General features: G+C 36.1%; 1 protein-coding gene across 1 annotated transcript; it reads left to right on the top strand.

Annotated features, from left to right (window-relative positions):
• The first annotated feature begins 991 nt into the window (after window positions 1–991).
• LOC149237118 (uncharacterized) lies at window positions 992–2,019 on the top strand. The gene is made up of 4 exons (XM_089369153.1): window positions 992–1,203; window positions 1,356–1,424; window positions 1,529–1,600; window positions 1,711–2,019. The coding sequence occupies exons 1-4, from the start codon at window positions 992–994 to the stop codon at window positions 1,790–1,792; spliced, it is 435 nt and encodes a 144-aa protein (XP_089225279.1). The 3' UTR covers window positions 1,793–2,019.
• The last annotated feature ends 14,187 nt before the right edge of the window (window positions 2,020–16,206 follow it).

Here is a 16,206-nt window from a genome sequence, read left to right as displayed (position 1 = left end):
AATCCATAGAGTCTCGACTAGATAAAATAGAAGAAAATTATTGCTAACTTGCATTTGAAATTCAACCAATTAACTACTACATTTAAAATGTCGTTAGAGATAATAATGGGAAATAAATAAAAAATACATAGAGAAATAAAAATACATAAATCACTTGTATAGTTTGAACTAGGAAGCAGAGAAATTACGAGCTCTTCTTACCATAATGAACCTTCACTCCATCACATTTTGTAGCATAGACAATTATGTAAGTAAGACAAATTTTGACTTGAACTTGCCCCTTCTAGACTTGTAAAATACTGAAACACATTCTAAAAGATTTATATACTAAATTCAATATTTAAGTTTTGTAAATATTACAAAATTTAATAAACCATTTGGAAAGTTTTTACTTCTAAAGACCCTTAGACCCTTAGTACATGAGGAAAGTATGCAACAAATAACCATAATAGGTGACAATTTGTTTCAAGACAATTGTAATCTCCTACTGTACAACTTACAATCCAACGTCAAAATGTTATCCTAATATAGAATTCGCATCACTTAAAAAAAATAATACAATATTTTACCAATCTCTTCATACATGTATCATGTAAATATGACCAAAACATATTATATACAAGGATTTTTTTTTGAATTAGGAAAATTTTCAACTTAGATTTATGTTATTTAATATATTTTATACCATAAGTGTAACATATATTACTATATATTACTATAGCATGCTCATAAAATAAAATAAAAATTACCCACATTTCATAATTCATGACTGTAAATTATAAAATGTTTCATATAACAATTATTTCGCGCCCATGAATTAAATAGCATAATTTACATTTGAAATAAAATTATCATATGACTGAACGCACTCCACACATAACTCTTGGCATATGAATATTAATGTTCAATTAAATTCATAACCCTATCCAAAGTTCAGGTGTGGTAAGGTCTGGAACCTTCATGACGAGTATTGAATTGACACACGTCGGTCATGGGATGCCGGCAGGTGGAATTTTTTCCTCCATTGGATAATGATTTGTTGATCCAACACTTCTTATTCGATCTGGGTTGGTTAGGGAAACTAACCATAGATCGCCTATCGCTCGGTTCCTCCATTCGCTCCGCCGCCTGTGTGGCCCTTGGGCTCTGCAACTTGTCTTGCTCCAGCTCTGAACAAGGGTTTACCCATTTTATCTCCAGCAGGTACTAACAACCCCTCCTTATCACTTATTACATTCATTGTAATAACATTTTTCTTCGACAACTCTTTCATAGTAATTTCTTCTCCAATTGATGTGTTCAAGAGAGTCACTAGAATTGTGTTTCCCCTTCTCACTAGAGCATACTACTCTCAGGACATGGGATATTGGTCATGGAGTTACGATCTTTCCACGTTTTGCATGGGGTTTCTCCTTATTTCTGTGGTAAGTCTCTCAGTGCTGGAAATTTCTACCTCAATTCATTATTCACAAGAGGGTTTTCTCATTTTCATAGGTTGTAAGTTTTCTTTTTCTGCGTTTTGTTTCAGGTTTCCATTGTCTCGGTATATGAGTTGTACCGAGTTCAACCAAGAGTTATTTTTGGCTCTTCCCTTGCACAGGTGATGGTGCCAACCTGCATAATAATTTTCTCTGAGTTTTCTCTTGTTTAATCGATTATGCTTGTTCATATAATTTCGTCGTTCTATTTTTCTTTTGGTTGATTTCCAAGGTTAATCTGCTCTGCTCCCTTGCATCGCAACAATAACAACTTTCAGCAGATGCAGATTCCCACACCAGGTCCTCTGTCTTAGCATAATTTTTTGGGGTTTCGCTGGATGGGTGTTCTTACCTGGATTATCTAAGTTTAATTGAAGCAAATATGAGACATTAATCTTTCTGTTACAGAATAAGGGTACTCTGTCTGTTTTCTTTTTAATTTTCAATGTGTAAGCGTTGTATGGATAATTTATTTTTTCTTCTTTTCAAAATACTAGACCATGGTCTATCCTTGTTATTTAATGGCCAACCATCGACTCGTCGTAACCAAGTTCTTTTTGTTTATGTCAAAGATTTAATTTTAGTGTTCTATGTTCCAAGAACCCATTTTGTTTCTTCGATAAACTTGTCATTTTACTACGGTTGGTTTCTAATAGATTATATAATTTCATAAGTTTACTATCTCCTCTCTATGTAGACGTGAATATGGACTTCCTAATTAAGCTCTTCTTTTTGTAATCTATATCGACTCGTCTCTATCAATGTATATTTTTCTGTATTAAGTTTTACATGGGTTTTTATTAATATTATGACTCAACCACTTCTCGTCCTTCCTTAGGTATACTGCATGCATGTTTTTTTCCTCTATTTTAGTGGTTTCTGTCAAACCAGACAATAACTCTTCAAAAACAACTTATTCATATTCATTGAGGTTGGTCTTTATTATATACATGAGGAACACACTGTTCACTTCATCTTGTGGTGACTATTCATATTTCTTATTATTTATTTACATCAGTGACACTTATTCACCCAATCCTGATGATTAGGTGTCAACATTCCCCCCTTAATCTGAAGGGATGTTGGTGAGCCCAAGCATCGTTCTGAATTGTTCAAGCTTTTCTCTACCAAGCGCTTTGGTGAAGATGTCTGCAATTTGCTCATTAGTGGAACAATGGTGGAGATGGATTGTTTTTGCCTCAACATGATGTCGAATTAGATGATATTTAGTATTGATGTGTTTTGTTCGATCATGGAACTTTGGGTTCTTGGCCAACTTTATTGCCGAGGTATTGTTAATCATGAGTGGAGTCGATTGTTCTTGTTTTGCCTACAAATATTCAAGAATTTTCCTGAGCCACACAGTTTCTTTTGTTGCCTCAGTTGCTGCCACATATTCTGCTTCTGTTTTGGAATCTGCTGGAATTGATTGTTTGCGTGATCTCCAGGAGATAACTTCTGATCCAAGACTCATAGCATAACTTGAAGTAGATACCCCAGTTTCTTTGTCTCCATCGAAGTCTGAATCAGAGTATCCAATTAAGCTAAAGTCGTCCACCTGTGTATACTTGATTCCAAAGTCTTGAGTTCCCTTCAAGTACCTTAGAACTATTTTTGTAGCAAACCAATGTCCCTCACAAGGCTTTTGCATAAACCTGGAGAGGATTCCAACAGCAAACGAAATGGCCGGTCTGGTAGTAGTTAGGTAGTTGAGACTTCCTACAAGCTATCTATACTTTGTTGCATCCTCAAATTCTTTTCCTTCAATGGATGTGAGCTTTAAGTTTTGTTCCATTGGAGTAGTAACAGGATTGCATTCTGTCATGCCAAACTTGTTCAACAGATCTCCAATGTGCTTCTTTTGGGAAAGGAATATGGACTTCGGATGTTGAGTTATTTCAATATCAAGATAGTAATGAACATAACCCAAATTAGTCATTTCAAAACCTTTCTTCAATTCCTTATTTATGGATGCAATGTAGCTTTCATTATCCCTTGACATCAAAAGATCATCTACATATACCACAAGATATACAACTGTTTTGACAACTTTCTTGACAAATAAAGTTGCATCATCAAGATCATAATGTTTGAAATTGAGTTTCAGAAGATGCTCAATTAGTTTTTCATACCAGGCTCGTGGTGCTTGTTTGAGTCCATACAAGGATTTCACAAGTTTGCATACTTTATTTTCATGTCCTTTCACAGTAAATCCTTCAAGATGGGATATAAAAACATTATCTTTTAGATCTCCATTCAAGAAAGCAACTTTTACATCCATTTGATGGACTTTGCAACCGTTTTGAGCTGCTAGGGCAAAGAGTGTCCGGATGGTAGCCCATTTTGTTGTGGGGGAAAAAGTTTCCTCATAATTGACCCCTTCCTTCTGTGCAAAACCTTTTGCCACAAGCTTGGCTTTGTGCTTGTCAAGTGAGCCATCAACTTTATACTTGTTCTTGTAGACCCACTTGTAGCCAATTGGTTTGATTCCTAATGGAGGAGCAACCAGCTTCCAAGTGCCATTCTTTATCAGGGCATCATACTCATTTTGCATTGCTTCTTTCCATTCATCATGAGAAGCATCTTCTTTGAAGGAAGTTGGTTCAAAATCTGTAGACAAATTCAATTCACAATCATAAGAAACATCCATATCAACAGGTGAATCAGAGTCATCTACATCACCTCCATTTTGTCGGTTTGAATTTCTAGTTCTTGTCTTTCCAACCTCATAAGGATGAACACTTTCAAGTGTCTTTATCAGCCACTTTGGGGGACCTTTCTCAGATGGTCCAGGCTTCTCCGTTGATTGATTTGGGACTAAATCAAGATTGAGTCTCCCAATTCTATCAATCACATCACTTAAAACATCATCCGTTGTTGGAGTTTCATGCGGGGGAGAGAGTGATTCAGAAGAAGATTCCACATGTTGATCTACTATAGGAATCCCCCCTTCAAGATGTGGAATCTGATTATCAAATTCTTGAAATGATTTTGCATTTGCGAATTTATCCAAGTGATTAAGTTGCCGCTCAACATCATTGTCAGTTTTGGATGATTCAAGAAAGATTACATCTCTAGATACAACAAACTTTTTATTGACTTCGTCATAGAGACAGTATGCTTTAGAGGTGTTTGAATATCTAGGAAGATACACTTATGACTTCTTGCACCATGTTTGTTTCTATGTACCTTTGGTATCAAGGTATAATAGGTGGAACCAAAGACCCTGAGATGATTTACCAAAGGAATATGCCCATACCACATTTCATATGGAGTCTTGTTTCTAATAGAATTAGATGGACATCTATTCTTTATATATACAGCACATAGAACTGCATCAGCCCAAAACATCAACTTTACATTTTTGAAAAACATCATGGAGGGCACCATATTTAAGATTGTCCTGTTCATTCTTTCAGCTACACCGTTCTGTTGGGGATTATAAGGCACAATTTTTTGATGTTTGATCCCATGTTGGCGAAGATAGTTTTCAAATTCATTTGAAGTGTATTCTTTTCCATTAGTAGTGCAAATAGAGCCAATATGAGATTGTGCATCATTTTCAATCCATTTATGAAAGTTCTTGAATGTTTGAAAAGCATCAGATTTGTTCTTCAATAAATAAACCCAACACATTCTGGTGTAGTCATCAATAAATGTCATCATATATTTATTTCCATTTGCAGAAGGAATAGGCATTGGACCACATAAATCTGAATGAATGAGTTCAGGTTTTCTATGTGCACTTGAATGTGAATCATGAAAAGACTGTTTGCTATGCTTTCCTAGAATGCAAGCATCACATTGCTTAAGTTTCCTAGGAATTGTAAGCAAACCCGCAACACCATTTTTCTTCAACAAGCAAAGGTTGTCATAGTTCAAATGTCTAAATCTAGCATGCCATAATAAACTTGATGGAAGTGTACCTTTTTCATAATGAGAATTGTATGAGAAATGTTGTGCACGAGCAGAGGTACCTTGCAGCTTGAAAAGCCTTTCTTCTTCTATTCCCCTCATGAGAAGTGAGTGGTCAGATGCTTTTCTCACCTCAAGCTTGCCATCAAACATATGAATGGAGTGACCTTGCTGGCGGATGTGGACCAAGGACAACAAGTTTCTCTTGAGTTGTGGGAGATATAGAACATGAAGCAGAAGGAATTCTAGAAGACCAGGCAATTTAAGCCTGATTTTGCGAAGCCCTAATGGCTTGATTTTTGATTGGTCTGAAAAGTATACTACTCCATCAACATTGTTAGTAAATTCTTCAAAAAAATATTTCCTATGAGTCATGTGGCAGGTTGCTCTTGAGTCAAGCAACCAATCATTTTTCCAAGAAGCAAGTGAAGCATTAAATAAGTCTTCATTTACTCTGATATTACATTGTGCCACAACATAATGAGTGGATTTAGGTGCTTTACCTTTGTCTTTGTCATTAGTTTTACTTTTGGGTTGATTTCTTTGCAACTCAATTTTGTCCCAAGATAACTTGCATGTAGAGGCATCATGTGATCGATTTCTTTTGCAGCGTAGGTAGTGCAAATATGACTTTTCTCCTTGAGAGTGTTTGCCCCCCTTGCCTCTGAAATATCTTCCTCTTCCTCTTCGACCACCTCTTCCTCTTGAAGAATCTTGGGCAAGATTATTTTCTTTATGAGCAAGGCAGACAACCTCTTTAGAAGATTGAGGCGCTGTCTTCTTTCCAAAAGCTTTCTCTCTTTCAACAAATTTTTTCACAAGAGAGTGAAAGGTAATATCTTTGAGATTTCCATTTGCTTGCAATGACTCAAGATAATTGGAGTAAGTAGGATAAAGTGCCTTGAGAAAAGTGATAAGAAGAATATTCAATTCAACCTTAGTGGCTTTGATATCATGCATTATAGATTTTACTTCGGATGCAAGAGAAAGAGGATCATTATTTTGTATTTCAAGAGTGAAGAGTTTAATCATGAGTTGAACAACTTCAAGTGCAGAATGTGAGTCATAGAGTTCTTTCACCTTTGTAAGGCTTCGAAAGTAGTTGAAAATGGAGAAATATGGTGACTCACCTCTTCACTTACAGATGCTATAATTAATGGATAGGATTTGTTGTTCTTATTTTCCCAAATGGCAAACTCTTTGTCTGAGGTAGTTTGTTCTGGCTCTTTGTCTACGTCTCCAATACAAACTCCTTTCCACAACTCATTGAAAATGAGGGTGTCTTTTATCATCCGGGACCAATCAGGATAGTTTTCCTTGCCAGTGAGAACTATTCCCACAATAGATATGATTGAATGCATATTGTAAAAAAAATACTTCTTCTGGAAAAATGTGCTTCAAAATAATACAGCCTTATTCTTCCTTCTTGATTAGGTAAGAAATTGATTTAATATACAAAGAGCAAAACTATATTCTATCCATATAGAATATCACCAATTTTTTTTTGCATTACAATATGGTTGCAATTCAAGAGAAAATAAAAGATAAACAATATCAACTGCTCAATATCAACTTGCATGAAAGCTCAAATCCTATGCTTTACACCTTGACTGCATACTTTTTCATTGAAAAATACATCTCTTTCTTTTTCTGTCTCTCAGTCTTCAATTCTTCCGGGGACGCAAATATTTTCACACCAACTAGCCAAAGAGCATAAGTAATGCGTGCCTGGAGTAGAACTAATTCGTGCCTTGGAGCAGAACTGCATGCCTTGGAGCAGAACTGCGTGCCTTGGAGTAGAACTGCGTACCTTGGAGCAGAACTAATGTGTGCCTCGAGCAGTATTAATGTGTGCCTAGAGAAAAACTATAAATTCTATCCATATAGAATATCAATGGAACGCTGGCCATTAGCATTTGTGTGGAGACTGAGGCAGCGTTGTATGGTGTATTCAACAGCGTAAGGAACCTAGAACTTGGAGAACTAAGGTTTGAATTATAGACATAGCATGAATATACTGTTTCATTCATGCATGCCAAAGCTCCAGGAGATAAAGCCCTGTATATAACTTCTCCTTTTTCTGCGTGACAGTAAAAAGGAACTCAGGTAAGTATCTTATAGAACCTTCAAGCAAGAGAAAATTGAAACATCAATTTTCCAGTAAGTAGAAGAATGTCTATACAAGTTTGGAAGATGAAGGGTTTCACCCATTAGGTAAGCTTTCACCTAAAGTGATGGGAGCAGGGCCTCCTTCTCTCGAGCGGGCAAAGAATGAATATGCCTACCCAAACCTAACCATCTTTTGTTGAGCATTATGTAAAACAAAAGTCAGAGCGGAGCAGTGTAAAAAATAAAGTCAATCATCAGAGCAGCGAATAATACCTTGTCAGATACCATGTCAGAGAATAACGGTAAATTGAAGATGGAGCAGGTCTTGCAATGGAGCGTTGTTATACCAACATGGAGAGAGCAACAAAAGCTCAAGCGTTACCCAGATTATCAAGCAGAGGCTAGACCCTGATTATCACGCAGAGGGCAGACCCAGATTTCTAAAAAATGGCAGAAGGGAGTTACAATGGCAGTCAGACCAGGCAGTAACTCCTCAAAAACAACTTATTCGTATTCATTCAAGTTGGTCTTTATTATATACATGAGGGAGAGACTGTTCACTTCATCTCCCGGTGACTATTCATATTTCTTATTATTTATTTACATTAGTTACACTTATTCACCCAATCCTGATGATTAGGTGTCAACAGTTTCTCAAAGGTATTCAAGTATATTTAATACATAAAAGGGTTCACTAATACATTACTTAACCCAGTTTCTTATGACTTCTCTCCTTGCTCACCCTGTAGTGGCCACGACCTGGACAGTTGGGACCTGTCCGTTGTCCTACAGGTGATTAACAGTCCAATACAACTAGTTTCTGGACTGCCTGGGTTGCACTTGTAACCCTAAGGCTCAACCGAAAATCGAACCTATTAGGTTTCGAATTTAAGCCAAATTTCATCACACATAAACTACATTTCCTTGTAATACTTGTTCACTCAGAATTTTTTGAACAAAGATAATACTATATAAATGATTCTACAATTTATTCTTTTAAAGATTCAACAGATTATGTTTAGAAAATAGTCATTATTTCACTACATTCTTTACTTATAGGTTTTTTTTCTAGCAATATAAAGAAAACATAGAAGCCCTTTTTCCTTCTAAATAGAGTAAAACACAAATTATAAGATTTTCAGAGGTACTTATCTTTTTAATGGCTTGTAAATATTGTCAGTAGGAAAGTCTCACCACCCAGCCACGATACTGGCAATTACATTTGGTATCCCCCTGAGCCTCTTCATTTCCACATAATTTGTCGAATGAGGTAACCTGTACCTGAACCTCAAGACTATTCCAACCCAGTCCAATATTATAATCTCATGAATCAATTTAAGGTTTTCACTAGCTCTAAGTCCAACTCAAGAACTCCTTAACCAAACAATAAGGTGCCATTATCACAATGTTCTGTATTTTGCTCCAGTTCTTATTTTTTTGCTATCCCTATTTTCCACTGAGATGGGAGTTTTTATCCCACTCTAGGAAGAAAGAAAAAGAACTGATAATTGATTCAGTTGTCTGGAAAATACTTAATTAAAAGAAAAAACAATTTTCTTTTATCTACTATTCTTGATTAACAACCGTAACCTTCAAAACATCATATCGTTTCCATCAATTCAATTTCCTTACATTTATCTTAGTGTAAAGTTTCCTACCATATCTTATCATAAATTATAATTAACTGAGTTAAATAGAGTAAAAGTAATTAACTGGTAAATAAATATTCACAACATCGGGGTATTACATCTTCCCCCTATCATGAGAAACACCGTCCTCGGTGTTCAAACTAATCTTCAGAATAATTCCGGATATTTTTTCGCATATATTTCTCATCTTCCCAGGTGGCTTCTTCCAGGCTGAAGTTCTTCCATTACATTTTAACCTAGGTGATGGCTCACCTTAGTAGCGTTATTTCTCTCTAATTGAGGATGCGCTGAGGTTCTACCAAGAACTCTCCATCCAGTTCAACCTGAATATTCTACCAGTGAATCACATTCCTAGGTTCATACACATATCATTTTGACAGTGAGACATGAAATACATTATGAAATTTTATACGACTGGGTAAGGCTAGTCGATAAGCCAGTGATCCAATTCTTTCTAATATCTGGAAAGGATCATAGAAGCGAGAGGCAAGCTTTGACAACAAGTCCATCTCAAAGTGCTTTTATTGTTCTTGATTGGCACATATACATGATCTTTAACCTCAAATTCTCAATACGTTCTTTTCCGATCAACATAAGCTTTATGCTTGTCTTGGGAAACTTTTAATTTTTCTTTTAATTTCTTCACTCTTCGTTCCATTTCCTCAAACATTTCTATACCGAGCATTAATCTATTTTCAAGATTGTTCGAATTTGTAGGTGTTCTACATCTTTTTCCATATAACACTTCAAAGGGGCTCATCTTTATTGACTCATGATACCCATTGTTATATGAAAATTATACCAAATAAAGATATTCTTCCCACTTACTAGGTTGGTACATAACATACATTTGAAGCATATCCTCCAGTACTTGATTCACATGTCTAGTTTTCCCATTAGTTAGTGGATGGTATGCAATGTTGAACTAGAGTTGATTTCCCAACCCTGTAAAAAGGGCTCTCCAAAATGTGAAGGTGAATTTTACATCTCTGTCAAATATAACTACCTTAGGAATACCATGCAATTAGAATACTTCTTTCATAAAAATGTCATCAATTTGGATTGTCTTGAAGGTAGATTGTACCACAATGAAATGATCTGCTTAACTGAGTTTATCCACCACTACCATGATTGAATCATTGTTCTTTTTAGATTTTGTTAACTCGGTGATAAAATCAATTGTAATGACCTCCCACTTCCATTCAGGTATAGGTATTGGTTATAGAAGACCAGCAGGGTATTGATGTTTAGCTTTGACTTGCTGAAATTCCATACATTTTGTCAAATATTCTGTAATATCCCTGTGCATTCTGAGCCAATAATAATATTTTTTTATTGCTAAAAACATTTGTTGGTATTCAAGATGAGAAGTGTAAGGGCTCTTGTGAAATTCGTCCAGAATCGGTCCCTTAACATAAATTTGGTTGGGGAAGTCTATCATTTTCCTTAAAGTTAATAACTGGTCTCTATTTGTATTGTAGTCTGACTTTATTTCTTGGTTGTTACCTTGTTGAGCTTACTGCCATAAAAAATTATATTCTGGATCCTTCTAGGCATCCTCTTTAATTTTCTCCAGAAACTTAAATTCTATTTGATTATATTGTAGTTCATAAATAAAATGTATTCTTCTGCTTAATGCATCCACAAAACAATTTTATTTTCCTTTTAAATGCTTGATGCCAAATTAAAATTCACTAAGGAAGGTATGCCACTTTGCTTGATGGACATTTAAATTGGGCTTCTTGAAATAACTTGTCAGACTATTATGATCTATTATTAGTGGAAATATTTTTCCTAAAATATAGTGCCTCCATACTTTTAGGACATGGACTATGATAGTTAATTCTAAATCATAGGCAGAATATCTCTACTCATGTTTCTTCAACTTCTGTGACTCATATGCTATCACCTTCCCATCTTGGGTTAACATGGTCCCCACCCCTTCCAGACACACATCTGTGCAGACTACAAATTCCTTGTTTGGGTTAGCAATTTTTAATACAGGAGTAGTAGTTAATAGATGTTTTAATTGTTCAAAACTTTGTTGACATTCATTGGTCCACTTAAAAACCCTTCCCTTCTTTTGTAAGGAAGTGATGGGGTACGTGATCCTGGAAAATCCCTCAATAAAACGGCAGTAATACCCCACCATACACATAGAATATAATATATCAAATACATTTTTTGGTACAAACCACTCCATAATGGTTGTGATCTTCTTGGGGTCAACTATTATGATTCAACTGAAATGACAGGTCCCAAGTACGGAATTTGTTTTTAATAAAAATCACATTCACTAAATTTTGCATACAACTGGTAGTCTCGTAATATTTTCAGCACCGTATGTAAGTGCTCTTTGTGTTCTTCTAAAATTTTAGAATAAATCAATATATCATCTATAAAGATCATAACAAAGTTTTCCAAAAAATAATGAAAGGTGCCATGCATCAAACTCATGAATGTCGTTGGCACATTTGTCAGCCCAAAAGGTAAGATGACAAACTCATAATGTCCATAAGGAGTTCTAAAATTCATGTTACAAGTGTCCTCATCCCTTACCCAAATTTGGTGGTATCCTAACCGTAAATAAATTTTAGAGAAAATTGTTACACCCTTGACTTGATAAAAAAGATCGTCAATTTGAGGTAGAGGGTACTTATTCTTAATGGTTAATTTATTAAGTTTCTTATAATCAATGAAAAATTGCAGTGTGTCATCCTTATTCCTTACAAATAACACCAGAGCTCCCCAGGGCAATACACTAGGACGAATATATACTTTATCCAAAAACTCATGTAATTGCATTTTAAGCTCAGTTAGCTCAAGTCCACTCATGTGATAAGGGGCTTTGGATACTGGCACTACTCTAGGAATTAATTCAATGGTAAAATCAATATCTCGCTTTGGAGGCAACCCTGGTATGTTTTCAGGGAACACATTAGCAAACTCCTAAATTATTGGTATGTTTCCCAAAGTGGCGGTCTTATCTTTAGAATTAGAATACCCAACTTGAACAACATAAATCACATAACCTTTTCTGATGCATTTACCTAATTGAGAGGAAGTAATGGGGTGTAACCTCATGGGTTTTCTAACTCCTTGGATCTCTTGCTAGGACCCATCCTCAGTGAGGTAGCTAATGCACTTTTCTTTACAATTTACTACGGACCAATGCCCTTCCAGCCAATCCATCCCTATCAATGGATCACATGATTCTAAAGGAAAAATATTCAAATTTTCCTTTATGTGCTGACCCCCCTATCTCAATGGAAAATTTTGGTACCTTGGCATTTACCCTTCTCTTGGCCCTTGTAGCTAGTTGTACCATCCAGAGGTTTTTAAATTTATAGGTTTGAAAACAACATTTTCCCACTACTTTAGGGCCGAGATAACTTAGACTTGCACCCGAACTACTAAAATATACAAAAATTCATTAATTAACTTAGCTTCCATCTCTATCATAGTAGGTTGATAATATGCTTCACGATCTTCTAGCGCAGTGTTGATCCTGGGCATACTTCTTGCCACCTCCCCAACCATAGATGCTTCTTACATGTTAGAAACCTGTTCAGGTCTGGCACGATGGGGGAATTCTTATAATAGTGGGGTTCTCCATAGCCCCAACATTGTAAAGGGGGCTTCTACACTTGGTTGGGCTATGACTTGTTGGATGCTTTAGTAGGCTTGGTTTCTGCTTGCCACCTAGTTTCTTGATGATTTATTCCAAGCTATTTGTTTGACTAACTTTTCTGTGTGTTTTTAAAACTTGAGACTTAGTGCCTTTGAAATTTTGATTGTTTTTCTTCCCTTTCTTCTGGGGCCAACCTTTACTACTATCCCCTTTCTTCTTCATCTATTGATAACAAATTTGAGCTTTCAGAATCATTTCATCCATGGTCTTAGGGCTATCAAATTCTATTTTTTCCTTTATGAATGCAAGAATGTTGTTCATAAAATGTTACACTTTATCTTTTTTCTCTCAGATATATGGGACATATCTCAACAAGGATGTAAACTGGGTCCCAAACTCATCCATAGTTAGTTTCCCCAATCTTAAGTCATGAAATTCTTTAGCTTTTTCATCATAGAATTGTTCTGTTAGATATCTATTTTTTAAGTGTTTTTGAAATTCATCCCACGTCACATCCTACTCCTCTATCCCTTGCACTATGTTTATTTCCTCCCACCATAAGGTGGCTTTCCCTTGAAGCTGATAGATAGCCAATCTGGCCTTGAGGTTACTTTCATATTCATAGACTTCAAATTATTTTTTTATATTGATGATCCAAGCTTCGACAACTTCCTTTGCTTCACCATCAAAGGTTGGGGGTTTAATCTTTCTAAATCCCCCTTGCAATTCCGGTTTCTGCTTGATCACTTTCTTTTAATCTGAGAAATAACCCGGTTCCTCTTCATTCTTAAATATGTTTCCATCGATCCTCTAGGTGTGACTCCCCTCCGGAGTATCCTTATCTTTATGTTGATATTCTTCATCATCTCTGGTTCTATGTTCAGGACAAGTACTAGTGGTTCTATGGTTTTGTATGTCTGAGAGGCTCTTTAAGATCCTTTCCTATTTGCCCATTAGTCTTTCATTGTTTGTTCTTCTTCAAAGCATTTCATCCTACAACTATTCATTAGTTTCAAGAAACATACTCGTTCGGTTCAACCATTATGCGCCCAGTTGCACCCACATTTCTGGATTTTCTTTAGGATTTGGTGTAGAAGTTTCTTCTATCATTGGTCTTCATGGAAACTAACCTCTAACTCCTCTCGTCATCATAAGTTGTTTTACCTATTCACTTTCTTACTTTGTGCACATCAACACACCTATCATCACTACCACTGCCCAATTAGGTCACAGTGTTGAAATTGTGCTCTGATACGCTTGTAACATGTATTACTATATATTACTATAGCATTATGATAAATAAATAAAAAAATTACCCACATTTCATAACTCATGATTGTACATTACACAATGTTTCATATAACAATTATTTCACACCCATGAATTTAATAGCATAGTTTACATTTGCAATAAAATTATCATATGATTGAATGCACTCCACACATATCTTGGCATGTCAATATTAATGTTCAATTACATTCAGAACCCTATCCAAAGTTCAGATGTGGTAAGGTCTAGAACCTTCTCGATGGGGATTGAATTGACACATGTTGGTCATGGAATGACTGGAAAGTGGAAGTTTTTATGTCGTTGGATGAGGATTTTTTAATCCAACGCGTGCTTCTCGATATAGGTTTGTTACGGTAGGTAACCCTAACTCACTTGTCACTCGGTTCCTCCATTCGCTCTGCTGCCTATATGGTCCTTGGGCTCTGCAACTTGTCTTGCTCTAGCTCTCAACAAGGGTTTACCCACATTATCTCCAACATGTACTAACAACCTCTCCTTATCACTAATTACATTCACTTTAATAGCATTTTTATTCAACAATTCTTTCAGTATGGTAATTTCTTCTCGAGTTGATGTGTTCAGGGAAATCACTAGCGGCGCGTTTCCCCTTTTCACTAGAGCATACTACTCTCAAAACATGGGATATGTTTCATAGAGTTAGGCTCTTTCCATGATTTTTAACATGGTTTTGTGATGCAGGAGCATGAGACTTGGGGGAAAAAACTTCAAACTTATTCCAAAAATACAAAAAAATCTACAAGAAAAGGAGTGGGATCCTTTAGCCATCAATTTCCATGTTTTTCTAGTTTAGTATAGGGATAGAATCAAGGAATAAATCATGATGTAATAAGTGTTGATTAGTTAAGCCATAGTGGAGGTTCTCGAGGAGAATATCTCGCTGAATAAATAGGATTAGTTAGCATAGTGGAGGTTCTCAAGGAGGATGTCTCGCAGAACTGATAGTTGTAATAAATTTAAGCCTCTATTTTAGGGTCTGGTTGTTAACATGAACCAGTATATATGTAATTTGGATGCCATTGTAAAGGAATTTTGACCGCATGCTTTTATCGCATATCTCTCAAAGGAAAAAGAGGATTTATTTGTGTATTGGTCGATCTCAGAGGCTTGGTGACCTCTGAAACCCTTTATGTCCATCTGAACTTGTATTTGTCTATTAAACTGTTCTTTATGCGTAATTTTGGCTTCACGCAATGTTATATGTTAAGCTTTTATAACAGTGATTAGGCCTTGTTTCCCAACTAATACTTTGATTGAAGCTTGTTGGAGTGTGTTTCCTTCATATCAACATTCCCCATTTCCTTTAAATGCATTGTTTAGTTCCATAGGACAAACTTTGGTTTACACTGAGAAACCGTGAAAAACATAGTCGGAATTGAGTTCCGGACTTGAAATTTATTAAATGTGTCTCATACCCATATCGGGTCCGTAAGCATTATCACATCGCAGTGTTTGAGCAGAGAGGAACTGACCCTTTGAAGTGCCGAAGTCCGAAGTTGCGACATTCAGATCCGAAACATTATAAAGTATGTTTTATAACCTATCAAGTCTGTGGGGTTTATCGCATCGCAAGACCTGAGCGGGGAGATCCTAGCAAAGGAGCATTGGAATCGTCGATTATGATTGCTGATAAAACTACAGTGTTATCGCATCGAGAGAGGGCCATTAACCGAGCGCGATGTTATTGTTCCGTTTCGCGTGGAAGTGTCGATAGCGACCACCGATAGTGTTATTTCATTCCTATGGAATAAGGACCCCGCCCATAGTGTATTTGCGTATTAACACATTCCTTTGAAAAACTCCACCGATAGTGTATTTTCCTGTGTAATAGCACTATGGCAATTAAACCCCATTGATAGTGTATTTCCATGGATAGTCGCATTATGGCGATTTGAAACCGCCGATAGTGTATTTTATGCCTAATTGAGTTATTTCCATTCAAAAGCCCGTTGATAGTGTATTTCGTAATTCCCATGGAATTACAGCTCCGATAGTGGAAAATGGGCTCTGTTGTGAAAATTTCTCCCGATAACAAGGGTTGGGGCGATTAATGGAAAAGGATTGGTGATGATGGCCAAAAAAGGGTAAATTTATAAACAGCTGGTCTAGGAATAGA

Source organism: Pinus tabuliformis, chromosome 8, assembly GCF_031772625.1.
Source record: "Pinus tabuliformis cultivar Carrire ecotype Pingquan chromosome 8, CPIR1, whole genome shotgun sequence".
NCBI lineage: Eukaryota > Viridiplantae > Streptophyta > Pinopsida > Pinales > Pinaceae > Pinus > Pinus tabuliformis.
The sequence above is the reverse complement of the archived record's forward strand: the minus strand, read 5'-3'. Positions and strand labels throughout refer to the sequence as shown.